The sequence below is a fragment of the Ranitomeya imitator genome, chromosome 4 (assembly GCF_032444005.1).
Source record: "Ranitomeya imitator isolate aRanImi1 chromosome 4, aRanImi1.pri, whole genome shotgun sequence".
NCBI classification, from domain to species: Eukaryota; Metazoa; Chordata; class Amphibia; order Anura; family Dendrobatidae; genus Ranitomeya; species Ranitomeya imitator.
The window spans coordinates 12,383,666-12,401,734 of NC_091285.1; the positions used below are offsets into that span (position 1 = coordinate 12,383,666).

Sequence of the window (18,069 nt, forward strand, 5' to 3'; positions counted from 1 at the left end):
CGCCATCTAATATTGTTACCATGATTATCTGTTTGCGTAATTGCAGGTTTCTCAGTATGGATGTTCATATCTTTATTTGTTTTTAGTGCTTTGGCTCCCTCTAGCGGTCAGAGTTATGTTGGCAGTTCAATCTTGTTTTTGTATTATCCATGTCTGATTCTCCTCCTCCTTTGCAATGCATTATGGTAGCTCAGCCTCCATTTCCCTCCATTTTTCCTTTCACTTTCTTCGGTTTGCCTTCAAGGAAAGACGCTTCACTTCATCCCCCTTGCGATTGCATTGCCGGTATGTCTTTATGCTTCCTATAGATATTTCTGCTCTATATTAGCTTAGTTTAACCAGTTGTACTCCTAGTTTAGTCACTAGCTTTCTAAATGTTATGCATAATGTATATCATGTGTATTATGTATCTGTTCTATGCCATGCACTGATTCTATGTATATCATTGTTCACAGTTTCACCGCATCAATATACCACTACGTTTAACAAAGCACAGACTCAACCACAGTCTCCTTATTGGACCCCGGTATAGCGGTTTAGCTGACTGTATAGCTACGTATGAGCCTGCCTCAGCTAGTGAGGACAGAACAGTGAAACGGCAGCCATCCAACTAGTGGGATTCAAATCACCGGCTACTCAGAGACTAAATACAGCTACAGCAATCTCTGCACAGCCAAGCACTTTCCCAAGACACCATGTCTCACAAATCGCATAGGACAAGATCTGTTACTTCCGTCTCCTCAAAGACAACATCCATCAGCAGCGCTGTCGCCATTGCCCGCGCAAATGCTGAAGCTGCCAAAATACGAGCGAGCTTTGCTGACCAAGAGATGCAACTTAAATTAGAAAAAGCACGCCTAGATGACGAAGAGAGAAGGTTGCGCTTAGAGAGAGCCAATCAAGAGAGAAGGTTGCAGTTAGAAAAAGCACGCATAGATGATGAGAGAGCCGATCAAGAGAGAAGGTTGCAGTTAGAAAAAGCACGCATAGATGATGAGAGAGCCGAGCAAGAGAGAAGGTCGCAGTTAGAGAAGGCACGTGTGGATGCCGCCTTAGAAAGCCTAGCAGCAAAAAGGGAAGCTGCCGCAGCCCTCGCCGAAGCAGAATCGCTAGAAGCAGCGCAAAATCCCAAGCTGCATAGCCAAAACAGTACGTCGAGTCTGGAGTTTCCACTGCAAGACTCACCACAACGCACATCTCAGTATGTTAATGAACTTCCTGATCCAAACTATAACCCTGAACCAGTACCAAAACCAGAATACGACACCTCCAGCGAAGTGAGCGAGAGTCGTCATGAGGCTCAGGACAGAAACAAACTCGAAAATGTGAGGCAAAACAACTCTGCTAATGACTACCTAGCCCCTCATCAGGTAACCAACGTGGATCACCCTGCTGACGCACCGTACATCAGGCCGAAGCAATACGACACTGGCTGGCGCCACCATGAGGACACTAACAGGTACGAACGCACCTCACATCACTATCAGGGCGACCCATCACCAGTATACTCTGCTGACAACCGGTTCACGACAGAATTTGCCAAGTTCTTCACACGACGTGAACTGGTTGCCAAGGGACTCATGAAATTCACTGACCGAGCTGAAGGTTACAGAGCTTGGAAAGCTTCCTTCCAAAATGTCATTAGAGACTTAGGGCTACAACACAGGGAAGAGATAGACCTGTTAGTCAAATACCTGGGAGAAGAGTCAGTCAAACACGCAGTAAGGATCAGAGACATTAATATAAACCACCCTGAGACTGGCCTCAAAGAGATCTGGAAAAGGCTGGATGAGTGTTATGGCTCAGCAGAAGTAATAGAAAGAGCCTTGTTCAAAAGAATCGATGACTTTCCTAAAATATCTAACAAAGGTCTCCAGAAACTTAGAGAGCTAAGCGACTTGCTAAAGGAAGTCCAAGTTGCCAAATACGAGGACGACCTACAGGGACTTGCATTTCTCGACACAGCCAGAGGTGTTAACCCTATAGTCCAGAAGTTGCCCTACAATCTACAGGAGAGGTGGCTCACACATGGTTCCACGTACAAATACAAACACAGCGTTCCATTCCCTCCCTTCTCCGTTTTTGTAGACTTCATACACCAACAAGCGAGAATTAGAAACGATCCCAGCTTTGACTTTGCAATACCATATGCCACACCGTCACCACCTGCAAATCCACGCAGAACATCTGTGGCAGTACACAAGACTTATGTTTCTTCTTCAGGCTCTAATTACAGGTCTGCTGGCTGCTCCCAATCAGAAACAAAGGTGCAGGACCCTGACAAGCAGTGCCCACTTCATCAGAAGCCTCATCCTCTCCTGAAATGCAAAGCCTTCAGAGGAAAATCTATGCCAGATCGCAGAAGCTTCCTGAAAGAAAACGGTATCTGCTACAAGTGCTGCTCGTCCACAGCTCATCTCGCCAAGGATTGCAAGGTCAGTGTAAAATGCACAGAATGTGGCACCACAGATCATAACACCACTCTACACCCTGGCCCAGCTCCATGGAGTACACAAAACACGCCAGCTGACAGTGAGCATGGCGGGGAGGAAAGGAACACTGATACAGCTACGCCAGAGATCACTTCACAATGCACCGAGGTCTGCAAAGGGACAATAGACAGTAGGTCCTGTTCAAAAATATGTCTCGTTAAAGTATACCCGAAGGGCCATAGAGACCAAGCTGTAAGACTGTATGCTATCTTGGATGATCAAAGTAATCGATCCTTGGCTAGATCAACATTCTTTGACCTATTCAACATCAAAGGGCCAAGCACTCCCTACTCCTTAAAGACGTGTGCAGGTACTGTGACAACAGCAGGCAGGAAAGCTACTGACTACCAGATCGAGTCTTTAGACGGACAATTCTGCCTACCGCTACCTACGATCATCGAATGTAACCAGATCCCAGACAACAGATCTGAAATCCCTACACCAGATGTAGCAATCCATCACGCTCACTTAAAACGAATAGCACACCTTATACCGGAACTCGACCATCAGGCCCAGATAATTCTGCTGTTGGGGAGAGATATCCTGCAGGTTCATAAAGTGAGAAGTCATATCAATGGACTCCACAATGCTCCCTATGCCCAAAGGCTAGACCTAGGATGAGTCATAATTGGCAACGTATGCTTGGGACGCATGTACGCCCCATCTTCTGTGACAAGCATGCTGACAAATACATTGGAGAAAGGACGTCCATCTCTGTTTCAACCTTGTAACAATGAGTTCCATGTCAGGGAACTGCCACACAGCATCCAACTGCCCAACCATCTAATAGACTTTACTCACGACAGCAGTATAGTGTCGGGAAGCTATGAGGATCAGTTAGGGTGCACAGTCTTCCAGAGAACTAAGCAGGACAACCAAGTGGCAATGTCGGTAGAGGACAAGTTGTTCTTAGAGGTAATGGACAAGGGACTCGTTAAATATGAGACCAACAGCTGGGTCGCACCTCTTCCCTTCAAAACCCACAGACCACGTCTACCGAACAACAGAAATCAGGCATTACAACGTTTCTCCTCTCTCATTCGTAATCTGCAAAGGAAACCAGAGATAAAAGATCACTTTTTCTCCTTCATGTCAAAGATTTTTGAAAACTGTCACGCAGAACTAGCTCCCACTCTCAAAGACTCTGAAGAATGCTGGTTCCTACCCATGTTCGGAGTATACCACCCTAAGAAACCAGGCCAGATCAGAGTCGTGTTTGATTCCAGTGCTAAATTTAATGATGTCTCCCTGAATGACGTTCTACTGACAGGACCAGACCTCAATAACAAACTACTGGGTGTACTTATGCGCTTCCGTAAGGATTCCATTGCCTTCATCGCTGACATCCAGCAAATGTTCCATTGTTTCCTTGTGAGAGAGAGAGAGACAGGAACTTCCTAAGATTCTTCTGGTACAGAGACAATGATCCTACTAAAGAAGTCACAGAGTATCGCATGAGAGTGCACATCTTTGGCAACAGTCCTTCACCTGCAGTCGCCATTTACGGACTCAAAAGGTCAGCTCAGGAAGGAGAACCAGAATACGGAGCAGATGTCAGACAATTCATAGAAAAGGACTTTTATGTCGACTGTCTAAAAGCCATGCCTTCAAATGAGACTGCCATCAGTCTTCTCAGGAGAGCCCAGGACATGCTTGCCTGCTCAAACCTTAGGCTTCATAAAATAGCCTCAAACAGCCAAGAACTCATGGAAGCGTTCCCTTCTCAAGACCTATGTAATGGTCTCAGAGACCTGGACCTGGGGTCAGACCACGCACCAATGCAACGCAGCCTCGGGCTTCTCTGGAATCTACAATCAGACACTTTCACCTTTCAGGTCAGCCAGGAAGAAAGGCCTTTCACACGTAGAGGCGTCCTGTCTACCATCAACAGTCTGTACGATCCCTTGGGTTTCGCAGCTCCTGTTACTATACAAGGCAAGGCCCTACTAAGAGACTTAACTAGGGAAACATCTGACTGGGATGCACCTCTGCCACCTGATAAGAGGATCCAGTGGGAAGAGTGGAAGAACTCATTAGCGGCACTCTCCAACCTGCATGTGCCAAGACCATACACCCCTGTGCCATCTACTGAGATACAGAGCCAAAGACTGTACGTATTTGCAGATGCTTCTGTCAAAGCAATTGCCGCTGTTGCCTACCTCAAAACTATAGACTCTAAATGTCAGTGCCACATTGTTTTCATCATGGGAAAGGCCAAACTCGCACCACAACCAGAGCACACTATACCCAGGTTAGAGCTTTGTGCCGCAGTCTTAGCCGTTGAGTTAGCGGAGCTCATCGCATCCGAAATGGATATCGACCTGACACAGGCCAAGTTCTACTCAGACAGCAAAGTAGTCCTGGGATATATCCACAACGAAACCAGGCGATTCTACGTTTATGTCAATAACAGGGTGCTACGAATCAGATCAGTTCACCCACAGCAGTGGCATTACATACCCACAGACCAGAATCCCAGATCATGCAACTAGAGCAGTTGACGCAAGTCGACTAGGAAGCACAACGTGGCTCTCTGGACCAAAACTATTGTACATTGAGGAATGTTTTCCAGACACCTTTGAACTAGTAGGAGAGGACTCAGATGCTGAAATCCGCCCTCAGGTGTCTATACTACATACAATGACCTCTGTTATCCAGCTTGGATCTTGCAGGTTCGACAGATTCTCAAGTTGGAAGTCACTTACTCGAGCCATTACCTGCCTGACTCATATAGCTCGCTCATTCAGGACCACCAGAACTCGTGACATGGAAAAATGTAAAGGAGCAGCGAGGCTCACTCACGAAAGCCTAATCACCTTCATGGCTGAAGCTGCAACAATAATCAATGCAAGACCCCTGGTTCCAGTTCCTAACGACCCGGAGGAGCCCTTGTTATTGACTCCAGCTACTCTACTTACCCAGAAAACAGGACTGTCCAGTGCCCCTCCAGGAGGATTCGACGCTAAGGACCTCTACAAGCGCCAATGGAGACAGGTACAAAGTCTTGCAAATACTTTCTGGGACAGGTGGCGCAAACAATATTTGTCTACCCTGCAGCCACGTACAAAGTGGCAATCTACTAAACCTAATCTGAACATAGGCGACCTTGTTCTTGTGAAAGACTGTCAAATTCATCGGAACCAGTGGCCACTTGGCCTAGTTACCGCAACGTTCCCGAGTAAGGACGGCAACGTCCGCAAAGTTGAGCTAAGGATGACCAAAGGGAATGAACCTAAGACATTTTCCAGACCGGTATCTGAACTGGTCCTATTGTTGTCTTCGGAAGAAAGGAGTAGTGACATCCGTTGATGCCAGACAGGGAGTGTTCTGTCTCCGCCATCTAATATTGTTACCCTGATTATCTGTTTGCGTAATTGCAGGTTTCTCAGTATCGGTGTTCATATCTTTATTTGTTTTTAGTGCTTTGGCTCCCTCTAGCGGTCAGAGTTATGTTGGCAGTTCAATCTTGTTTTTGTATTATCCATGTCTGATTCTCCTCCTCCTTTGCAATGCATTATGTTAGATCAGCCTCCATTTCCCTCCATTTTTCCTTTCACTTTCTTCGGTTTGCCTTCAAGGAAAGACGCTTCACTTCATCCCCCTTGCGATTGCATTGCCGGTATGTCTTTATGCTTTCTATAGATATTTCTGCTCTATATTAGCTTAGTTTAACCAGTTGTACTCCTAGTTTAGTCACTAGCTTTCTAAATGTTATGCATAATGTATGTCATGTGTATTATGTATCTGTTCTATGCCATGCACTGATTCTATGTATATCATTGTTCACAGTTTCACCGCATCAATATACCACTACGTTTAATAAAGCACAGACTCAACCACAGTCTCCTTATTGGACCCCGGTATAGCGGTTTAGCTGACTGTATAGCTACGTATGAGCCTGCCTCAGCTAGTGAGGACAGAACACACGCGGCTCCACTCCGTAAACATTGCACACACGGCTCCGCTCTGTACACCTCGTACACACACGGACCCTCTCCGTATACCTCGTACACAAGCAGCTCCGCTCCGTACACCTTGCACACACGGCTCTGCTCCGTACACCTCATACACACATGGCTCTGCTCCGTACACCTCATACACACACGGCTCTGCTCTGTACACCTCATACACACATGGCTCTGCTCCGAACACCTTATACACACACGGCTCTGCTCCATACACCTCGTACACACACGTGTGTGACAGTTTTTTTTTTCTCCGACTCTATTGGAAAAATGGAAAATGTTCCATTCAACAGTGATCCACATTAAGTTATTTGCTGAGATCCTCGGTGTCGCTAAACCTGTAGATAGCACCTGAAGGATAAGTTCAGTCTCGCCCTTTCTCATGAATGTGGATCACGCCCACTGGGTGTGTGTTGAGAATTCTACTTTCATTTCTTGCTTCTGCTTTCAGTGATGGCGTCTGTTGTGCTAAGAAAGGAGCTGGAATGTTCCATCTGTCTGACCCTGTATACAGATCCTGTCACCCTGAGATGTGGACACAACTTCTGCCGGGTCTGTATTGATCAGTTCCTGAATACACAGGATGGATCTGGAGATTATTCCTGTCCTGAATGTAGAGAAGAGTTTCAGGAGCGGCCGACACTGAAGAGGAACATAACTCTGTGTAATGTCGTGGAGAATTTCCGGTCTACTCAGCCACATCAGGAGGACATCACCGGGATCCGCTGCACTTACTGCATTCACTCTCCGGTACCTGCTGTTAGATCCTGTCTACACTGCGAGGCTTCTCTGTGTGATAATCACCTGAGGGTTCACAGCAAAGGACCAGAACACGTCCTCACTGATCCCAGCACTTCTCTGGAGACCAGGAAATGTTCTGTCCATAGGAAGATCCTGGAATATTACTGCACTGAGGACGCTGCTTGTATCTGTGCTTCCTGCAGTTTGGCCAGAGAACATCGGGGACACCGGGTGGAGATGCTGGATGAGGCCTCTGAGAAGAAGAAGAAGAAACTGAGAAATGTTCTCCAGAAACTGATCACAAAGAGGAAGAAAACTGAGGAAAGAGTCCGGAGTCTGGAGGAACGCAAGAGAAAAGCTCAAGAACAAGCAGCTGGAGAAGCCGAGAGAGTCACTGCCCTGTTTATAGACATCAGGAGACGGGTGGACGACCTGGAGAAGAAGGTCCTGAGTGAGATCTCCAGGGAGGAAAAGGAAGAGTCTCTGTCACTGTCTGCTCTGATCCATCAACTGGAAATAAAGAAGGACGAGCTGTCCAGGAAGATGAAGCACATTGAGGAGCTGTGTAACATGACGGATCCACTGACTGTCTTACAGGAACCAGACACCGGTGACTTGTGTGATCCTGAGGAGGAAAGTGATGAGGACAGAAGAGGACATGATGGAGGTGATGAGGACATAGGACATGATGGAGGTGATGACAAGGACACAGGGGGACATGATGGAGGTGATCGGGGTGCGGAGCTGATCTCACACATATCACACACATTATCTGCTATGATAAGAGATGTAAATGTGACCTTCCATGTTCAGGATCCTGCAGACATATTACTGGACGTAAACACGGCTGCTAATAATCTCCTTATATCAGACGACCTGAAAACTGCGACCTGGACACTAATAACACAGAATCGTCCAGAAACTGCAGAGAGATTCCAGTATAATCAGGTGATGAGCGGGAGGAGATTTACCTCAGGACGACATTACTGGGATGTGGAGATCAGGGGATCTGGGGTGTGGAGTGTGGGGATGTGTTACCCCAGTATAGACAGGAGGGGGCGCCAGTCATATATTGGAGATAATAACAAGTCCTGGTGTTTATATGCGGTGTGTAATAATCTCTATTCAGTGAAACATGACAATAATGAGATCCTGTCACTTCACCAGATCTCCAGTGATCTGTTCAGGATATGTCTGGATTATGAGGCTGGACAGTTGTCCTTTTATGAGCTGTGTGACCCCATCAGACACTTACACACCTTCACTGCCGCCTTCTCTGAGCCTCTACATGCTGCGTTATATGTATGTGGTGGTTCTATAAAGATATATAGGAGGAGCCGTGAGGAACCATAAACGAAGGAGAATCTGCCTGGAGACTGATGACTTAATAGCTTGAACAATCTGATTGGTGTATCACTCAGCCAGTAAGAGGCAGCGGTGGGAGGGGCTACAGCTGAGCTCATTTTCTCCAGGACTCTGGGTAAACAGGGATCTAAGGGAGAACATTCCTCTTGTAGAGATATGCCAGAGTGAGGGGACTTATAGGCCATGCACTGCTCCTCTGTGAAATGAAATATGTGAACTGTCTCTTCAGCGAGGAAAAGGATTTGAACTCTAGTGTCATTATTGGAAGGAGCAATCCTAAAAGTCAGTTTCCGCCCTGTAACGAATCTTTCCACATGACTTAGGATAAAAGCTGGAGAGCGTCTGGTCGGACTTTTATCCTTAAGTCATGTGACAAGGCTCATTGAATGGTCAATATTTCCAGTAGGTGGCACTAGATCTCAAGTCCTCTTCATCTCTAAAGAGACAATTTGCATATCCATACTTACATTAAAGGGACACTGTCACCTGAATTTGGAGGGAACAATCTTCAGCCATGGAGGGGTTTGGGGGTTTTTGATTCACCCTTTCCTTACCCGCTGGCTGCATGCTGGCTGCAATATTGGATTGAAGTTCATTCTCTGTCCTCCGTAGTACAGGTAATCTTGCCTTGCGCAGGCGAGTACTGTGGAGGACAGAGAATGAACTTCAATCCAATATTGCAGCCAGCATGCAGCCAGCGGGTAAGGAAAGGGTTAATCAAACACCCCGCCTCCATGGCTGAAGATTGTTGCCTCCAAATTCAGGTGACAGTGTCCCTTTAACCCCTTATGGGCTATGGACTCCTTTTATTGAGGGAAATTATATATATATATATATGTTACTGTTTTTCTTTAGTTGTACTAAGTTTCAGGCTGCAATCTTCATCCATTCTCGGACCTCCTAACATGCAGGTCACAATCTGTTCCTAGTTTCAGACTGGTCTCCTGTGGTCGTGTCCCTCTCAGTAATACAGGTTGGATGTGAGGTTTGTGTGACCAAGATGCTGCTGTCTTCTTCAGATCTCATGTGCCAGCACAGCTTCATTCCTGAACTGATTTCCCATGCATAATATCTACAATTGAAAAATGGTAGAAAATGTGTAATGAAGGTTATTTAGAAAGCAAATGAACATTAATAATAATAATCTTTTATTTTTATATAGCGCTAACACATTCCGCAGCGCTTTACAGTTTTGCACACATTATCATCACTGTCCCTGATGGGGCTCACAATCTAGAATTTAAAAATACTGTGTGAAGGTGACCATATTATTCAAACCAGCGCTCCAATATTGTAACCCATATATTGCTATTGAGTCTATTATAACAGTATAATGTAGAGACTTTTTATTATATATCCCTGTTTAAGAGATGAACAGTAAATGCATACTTCTGTTAATATACCGAATAAGCCCAGACTAGCGCCACCTCCCTGAGTTATCATCAAGCTCATAGAGGTGTAGCATTCACCTTATGTCTGTTCACACTCTGATCCTGTACAGTACCTTCCTGACCATTTTTATCTCCTGCCATTTACTCACATCAGTATATCTGCCTGTGCGGTATTATATCATTGTTAGCTAAATTCTAGCAGAGCTTAATCGTCCTGCAAAATTCCAGATTGGACTTGTAATAACTGAGCGTGCAGAGCTGAAACACAAGCTGGGCTGTTTGTTAACTGCTGCTGACAGATCAGTAATGTGAAACTGCATATGCCAGTCTATTGATACATAAAGCAGAAGATTATTTTCTACCATATGCATAAACTTTTAACGTTTTCACTTCAGTTTCACATCACTGATCTGACCTCTCAGATCATGAAAATTTTCACACCCTAATTCTGCAGAAAAACCTTTGAAAAGTTATTACATTTAGGGATGGGGCATGAGACCACAGCTTGTCGAATTCATGACGAGATAGGGTGGGTAAGGGTCAACCACAAAATGGAAGTGTAAAGTTTGGTGGGGATGTGGGAGCTGCTAGGAGAGATCTTGTGCTAATCTGAAATAATCTTGTAGCTCATGGAATGTCCTCAACACCTCGGAGATGGCTATCCTGGTTACACCAGTAAACATGTATTGCATTGGTGGTCAAACTGGGATTACATGGCACATTTGGTACAAACTGAGAATTCGTAACTGAGCTGGAATAAGGCTGATTACACTAATAGGATATTATTGGTGAATTCTATGCCCCTCACAAAATGTACTGGTTTGCTTCCCTTAGGGCAGATTATTTTCATTTGGTTATTATGACACAACATTTTTTGCTTTTGTGTTGTGGCATTGTAAGAGCTATGATTTTTATTTTTCTTTGTTTTTTGTTTTTCTTGGGTGGGTCACTTGAAGACTTTATTGGCTTTGTATATGAACGCTGCATTGTACTCGGTGGTTAATTAAAGGACATATTGACTTTATACAATGTACTCAATTTTACTAATTAAATTCCATTTCACAAATTAATATCCATTTCACAAATTAATTTTAGATGAAAACTTCATCAGTTTTCTAACTACTGTGAAATGACCGATACGATGACGGCTAGGCTTAAAAAGACCAGTAAGTAGGCTTGTCCTAAACGCCGTCGCACTAATACGGGTTTTGTACATCTCTTCCGTTATTGTGAGGAAGAGAATTGTGGAAGGATGTGAAGTAGAAGGTGAGGAATAGGATTAGAAATATAAAATTTGTGAAACCCTAAAATTTAGTGGCTCGGAGACATGGACCGATTACAAGGCTCAGCCTTACACAGAAGGATTTGGTGGCCATGGCTTTCTGGACTGCCTGCTTGGTGGTAGCAAACAAATCGACGTCTCAGGCTTTAATGACTATTATAGAATGGAAAAAAATATAATAAGTAAATTTAGATATCTGGAAGTCAATATTTTAAGGAACACACAAAACTGTGGTAAATTTTTTGGGAAATGTGGAGACCTTGGATCTGGTCCATGACGGCTAGAGAGAAATTTTATATAGTAAGATAAGTAATTGAGGCGTCTTCTCGATTATTCTGGGAAGGTTGGTGGCCATCATTCCTGATTTTACTTTTGTACTTTCGACAACAACTACAAAAGAAACTAAAAAAGTTACAACATTGGTGGCTGAGGTCAATGATTTATAAATCTCCGGGAACATAATGGCGAGATCTCTACATGTGTCCCTGGTAGCCCCCCTATTGTAGAATATCCCTTATATTATGTGGTCCTGGTTGTGATACAATGGGGCACCATGATGATGGGGTCATGGGTTATGGCCATCGTGGTGACATTACAATGACTTTCATGTGTTACCAGAATTCATATCAACCTCCATAATTACAAAACTAGACCTGGAAATGTCACCAACGTCCACCATGTTGTGTATAGTTACTGTGTGATTGTGTGTTTAACCCTTACAGATCAATGATTGATTTATTGTTACTCTGATTTATATGCAATAAAAACCAATGATAAGAATCCTGGTGTCTGAGCGTTCTGATGATCTCTCGTCTGAGCGGAAGATGAAGTTGCCACATCGGTGTCAGGTCTTATATCGGGGTCAAATATCGAGGTCAAGTCTTACATCTTTCTGTAGTGGATTAGGAGAGTGAAGAATAATCATTATACAAGGAGAAGTTCTACAATTTTACAAGAGACTTTGGGCCCAATTTATTATTGCTTTTGCATCTTTTTTTGTCTAATTTTTGGTGTTTTTGCATTTTATTTTTCTTTTACTTTGTGCCTTTTTAAAGTCTGTTTTATACGTGTTCGCCTGGCTTTTTTTCATCATCACCATTCTTCGGGGTTTCCACATTTTTTACATTTCCTAAAATTTTGCACCAGCGTACTACTGTCTTTCCCCCCTCCTCATCCTTTGAAGTGATTTTACTTCTGCCAGAAATTTTTGTGCAAATTTTGTGACATTTTAGTGGAACGTACAACCTTGTGGCAGGAAAGGTCAACAAGCCCAGGTGCATGTGCACTACTGTACTGGTCAGGTCAGACAAGTACACCTCAGAAGGAGCGCGATGTTCGGGACACTGTGTGGATAAAGAAGGATGCGTCATCCACATGAAGCACAGAAGAAGGATGGCATCGAAAGAAGAAGGAACGCAACGGACCAAGACAACAACGCCCACCAGAGTGGACCACCACGTAGGTGAGTATTATAAAAGATGTTTTTCTTGTGTTTCAGACTGGATTGGGGGCTTGTCTACAGCATATGAGGATGCTGATTATCTGGCCTGAAAGCTGGTAGCCTTATCTCATATGGGAAAAACCTGGTGAGTTTTCTTTTTCTTGCATGTGTTCTCTCTCCATGTTGGATACCTCGTTGTTGATGATGTCCTAATTTACTTGTGGTGGATGTATGACACTCCGACTCTCTTATTTCTCTCTGTCCTGATCAGTTAGATTTATAGAGCTTGTTGTTTTCTACACTTGTTTCATTGAAGGCAAAGATCTTCTCTACAGAGGGGGATCCTGGCAGTTGTAGGATAAATGGTGGCACGGAAATGCAAGAGGAAACTGCTCCGAAGATGACGGATGACCTCATAAATTATAATGCTGTGCTCATCGTTAGAAATACTATTAAAAACTGTGGAAAGTAAATTGAACTGCCCTAATTATACTGGAACGATACAAGACAAACTTCCGGAGGCTTCAAGACTCCAAATAGCTGGTTCCCAACTTCTCTTCCCCATACATGATGTAATTTGGTAGGTAAATCAAACTTTAGAGCAAAGGTATCAACTATTTTTTCTACAGCAGTCCTACTGCTTGTTTCGTCTGTCATTGAAACAACTGCATTCTCTGGTAACGTAATTTTCAATTTCTTGAGCATTCTTTTGCTTGAAAGCTTCATACAGAGGTCTATAAAATAAGCACTTCTTTAATAACCTTCGGTTGTCATCTCAGCCACTGAGGGGCGCTATGCCTGCCTTCCCAGTGCTGATCTCGTGACTCTGGTGCTCATATCCTGTGATGTCACATTAACTTCCGGGCTTTTATAGAGGAGTGGCTTGAACTGGAAGGGGGTTGATACGTTTTTATTATTTTTTTTAAAGGGCCATAAGTTGCTGAGGGCAAGATTGCTGTTGCTGCCACTGTTCCATAGGACAGGCTCTGGCAGAGGTCATACTACATATTTTACAAATCGGTAAAAATGCTCTTCTTAGCAATTTTTTAGGAGAATATTTAGCCAAGGAAGACATAATTTAAATTAACTCAAATCTATGGTACATAGATGGGTGCACATCTACATACTGTTACTTCGGCATCCCTGCATTGCTCTTCCCCATCCCTCCTTCCCCGGCAAGGACGCTGACATGCTCCCCACCATAGTCACTCTTCTGCTGCACCTCCCGGGTTCCAAAACCTGTGCACGCCGTGCAGGTCTCCTGGCAATGTGCTTAGGATGTGTGCACCTCATTTCTTAAAGGGGTAGCGCTTGCACTGTGGAAGTTTCCACAGTCTATTCCTGGGAGGCATCATGTATTTAAGGAACCTTCCCCTTTAGGGAGGTGCTTGAGCAACTTTAGTTTCTAGCTGTTCTAGTTCTAGTCTATTTCATTGTCAGATCCACGTCCACTCTGGACCAGTATATTTCAGTTTGTATTTTTTAATAAATTTGCAAAAATGTCTACATTTATATTTTTTTCAGTCAAGATGGGGTGCAGAGTGTACATTAATGAGAAAAAAATGAATTTACTAAATGGCTGCAAAGAAACAAAGACTGAAACATTTAAAGGGGGTCTGAATACTTTCCGCACCCACTGTATATATGTATATACAGTATATATAACTATAGAAACATATGTAAAGTGAGATGTCTCTACATACATCTTATATATGTATTCTAAAATATATATACTATGAAACATATCAGAAAGAGAGAAAAGCTTTCTTACTATGGTTGTGCAGTGCTTGGTGCTGGGTATCTGACACTGATGTGATCCTTTTCATCAGCAGTCGGAGCTTACAAGGAGAGGTTTGGGTGCAGTTTTGTGTGAGTGTGATAGGTGCTGACTTACAGACCAGTGCAATGCATGAAAGCATTGCATGAAACCAGGGATTCAAGCTTCAGGAGGCTAATTTGCATATTCCAGGTGCCTTCTGGGAGAAGCGAAGTCTCCCTAAGCTAGAAGATCGTTGGGTACAGCCGGGACCAGCTGCTTCGAAAGCATCACCAAACCAGGGATTCAAGCTTCAGGAGGCTAATTTGCATATTCCAGGTGCCTTCTGGGAGAAGCGAAGTCTCCCTAAGCTAGAAGATCGTTGGGTACAGCCGGGACCAGCTGCTTCGAAAGCATCACCAAACCAGGGATTCAAGCTTCAGGAGGCTAATTTGCATATTCCAGGTGCCTTCTGGGAGAAGCGAAGTCTCCCTAAGCTAGAAGATCGTTGGGTACAGCCGGGACCAGCTGCTTCGAAAGCATCACCAAACCAGGGATTCAAGCTTCAGGAGGCTAATTTGCATATTCCAGGTGCCTTCTGGGAGAAGCGAAGTCTCCCTAAGCTAGAAGATCGTTGGGTACAGCCGGGACCAGCTGCTTCGAAAGCATCACCAAACCAGGGATTCAAGCTTCAGGAGGCTAATTTGCATATTCCAGGTGCCTTCTGGGAGAAGCGAAGTCTCCCTAAGCTAGAAGATCGTTGGGTACAGCCGGGACCAGCTGCTTCGAAAGCATCACCAAACCGCGCGCCTTATGGCGCGCGAATTTTTGCCTGTAGGACATTATTGCAAGAGAGCTTGGCTGAGTAGATTACACAAGAAGGAAAACACACAGCAAGTCAGCAGGATCTAGGAGCAACATGGCAGATGTGACAACCTACATGGTGAGCTGCAGCATGTGCTACATGTTCACAGATCGACCAGAAGAAGAATCCAATTTCACCTGTCAGAAGTGTAGACTAGTGGCCCTTTTAGAAGAAAAGGTGCGGGGTCTGGAAGAAAGAATAGCAACTTTGAAACTCATCAAAGAGAATGAAGACTTTCTAGACAGAACAGAAGCATCTCTACTGGTCACAGAAGGTGCAAAAAGTGTCATAGAACCTCCAAAAGCAGATGAGTGGAAGCATGTGACCAAAAGAAGCAAGAAGACCATGGAGAAATCACCAACCACACAACTGAAGAACCGATATCAAATCTTTGTAGAGGATGAAGATGGCACACCTAAGAATGAAGCAATACCAGCAAGCAAAAAAGAAAAGGGCACACAGCAACAAGTGACAGCAAAAAGTACAGCCAAGAAGCAACGAAGAGTGGTGGTGGTGGGAGACTCACTACTGAAAGGCACCGAAGCAGCCATCTGCAGACCGGACATAACTGCAAGAGAAGTATGCTGCCTTCCAGGTGCGATGATCAAGGATGTGACCGATAGGATACCAAAGCTCTTCAGCTCCAAGGACGTCCACCCATTTCTTCTGATACATGTTGGCACCAATGACACGGCAAGGAAGGACCTACCGACAATCTGCAAGGACTTTGAAGAGTTGGGGAAGAAAGTAAAGGAACTGGATGCACAGGTAGTTTTTTCTTCTATCCTTCCAGTAGACGGGCATGGCACCAGGAGATGGAACAGGATCCTTGATGCAAACAACTGGCTAAGACGATGGTGCAGACAACAAGGATTTGGATTCCTGGACCACGGTGTGAATTACTGGTATGATGGACTCCTCGCCAGAGACGGACTACACCTCAACAAACCTGGGAAACACACATTCGCCAGAAGACTCGCTACACTCATCAGGAGGGCGTTAAACTAGAAGAAGAGGGGACGGGAAGAAAAACATTAGACTCGAACAAAGACGACCCAGGAAAACATACTCAGAAGGGAGGTAAGAACATTTCTAAAACAATCCACAGTGAGGAGATTGGAACAAAACAAAATCCTCTAAACTGCATGCTCGCAAACGCCAGAAGCCTGACAAACAAGATGGAAGAACTAGAAGCAGAAATATCTACAGGTAACTTTGACATAGTGGGAATAACCGAGACATGGTTAGATGAAAGCTATGACTGGGCAGTTAACTTACAGGGTTACAGTCTGTTTAGAAAGGATCGTAAAAATCGGAGAGGAGGAGGGGTTTGTCTCTATGTAAAATCTTGTCTAAAGTCCACTTTAAGGGAGGATATTAGCGAAGGGAATGAGGATGTCGAGTCCATATGGGTTGAAATTCATGGAGGGAAAAATGGTAACAAAATTCTCATTGGGGTCTGTTACAAACCCCCAAATATAACAGAAAGCATGGAAAGTCTACTTCTAAAGCAGATAGATGAAGCTGCAACCCATAATGAGGTCCTGGTTATAGGGGACTTTAACTACCCGGATATTAACTGGGAAACAGAAACCTGTGAAACCCATAAAGGCAACAGGAAAAATTATCTTTCACAATTGGTGCAGAATCCAACCAGAGGAGCAGCACTTTTAGACCTAATACTATCTAATAGACCTGACAGAATAACAAATCTGCAGGTGGTTGGGCATTTAGGAAATAGCGACCACAATATTGTACAGTTTCACCTGTCTTTCACTAGGGGGACTTGTCAGGGAGTCACAAAAACATTGAACTTTAGGAAGGCAAAGTTTGAACAGCTTAGAGATGCCCTTAATCTGGTAGACTGGGACAATATCCTCAGAAATAAGAATACAGATAATAAATGGGAAATGTTTAAGAACATCCTAAATAGGCAGTGTAAGCGGTTTATACCTTGTGGGAATAAAAGGACTAGAAATAGGAAAAACCCAATGTGGCTAAACAAAGAAGTAAGACAGGCAATTAACAGTAAAAAGAAAGCATTTGCACTACTAAAGCAGGATGGCACCATTGAAGCTCTAAAAAACTATAGGGAGAAAAATACTTTATCTAAAAAACTAATTAAAGTTGCCAAAAAGGAAACAGAGAAGCACATTGCTAAGGAGAGTAAAACTAATCCCAAACTGTTCTTCAACTATATCAATAGTAAAAGAATAAAAACTGAAAATGTAGGCCCCTTAAAAAATAGTGAGGAAAGAATGGTTGTAGATGACGAGGAAAAAGCTAACATATTAAACACCTTCTTCTCCACGGTATTCACGGTGGAAAATGAAATGCTAGGTGAAATCCCAAGAAACAATGAAAACCCTATATTAAGGGTCACCAATCTAACCCAAGAAGAGGTGCGAAACCGGCTAAATAAGATTAAAATAGATAAATCTCCGGGTCCGGATGGCATACACCCACGAGTACTAAGAGAACTAAGTAATGTAATAGATAAACCATTATTTCTTATTTTTAGTGACTCTATAGCGACAGGGTCTGTTCCGCAGGACTGGCGCATAGCAAATGTGGTGCCAATATTCAAAAAGGGCTCTAAAAGTGAACCTGGAAATTATAGGCCAGTAAGTCTAACCTCTATTGTTGGTAAAATATTTGAAGGGTTTCTGAGGGATGTTATTCTGGATTATCTCAATGAGAATAACTGTGTAACTCCATATCAGCATGGGTTTATGAGAAATCGCTCCTGTCAAACCAATCTAATCAGTTTT

General features: G+C 43.9%; 1 protein-coding gene across 2 annotated transcripts; it reads left to right on the forward strand.

The window, feature by feature from the left end:
- The first annotated feature begins 6,870 nt into the window (after window positions 1–6,870).
- LOC138675078 (E3 ubiquitin/ISG15 ligase TRIM25-like) lies at window positions 6,871–9,133 on the forward strand. 2 transcript variants are annotated; one of them, XM_069763056.1, is made up of 2 exons: window positions 6,871–7,892; window positions 7,926–9,133. In XM_069763056.1, exons 1-2 carry the CDS (start codon window positions 6,911–6,913, stop codon window positions 8,549–8,551), a joined length of 1,608 nt encoding a protein of 535 aa, XP_069619157.1. In that variant the 5' UTR covers window positions 6,871–6,910; the 3' UTR covers window positions 8,552–9,133. The 2 variants fall into 2 exon arrangements, with proteins under 2 accessions (XP_069619157.1, XP_069619156.1); XM_069763055.1 differs by having other exon boundaries at window positions 6,873–9,133.
- Window positions 9,134–18,069: the final 8,936 nt, after the last annotated feature.

Coding starts and splice junctions, on each gene's coding strand:
- LOC138675078 (XM_069763055.1), top strand. CDS start 6,911: ATGGCGTCTGTTGTGCTAAGAAAGGAGCTGGAATGTTCCATCTGTCTG.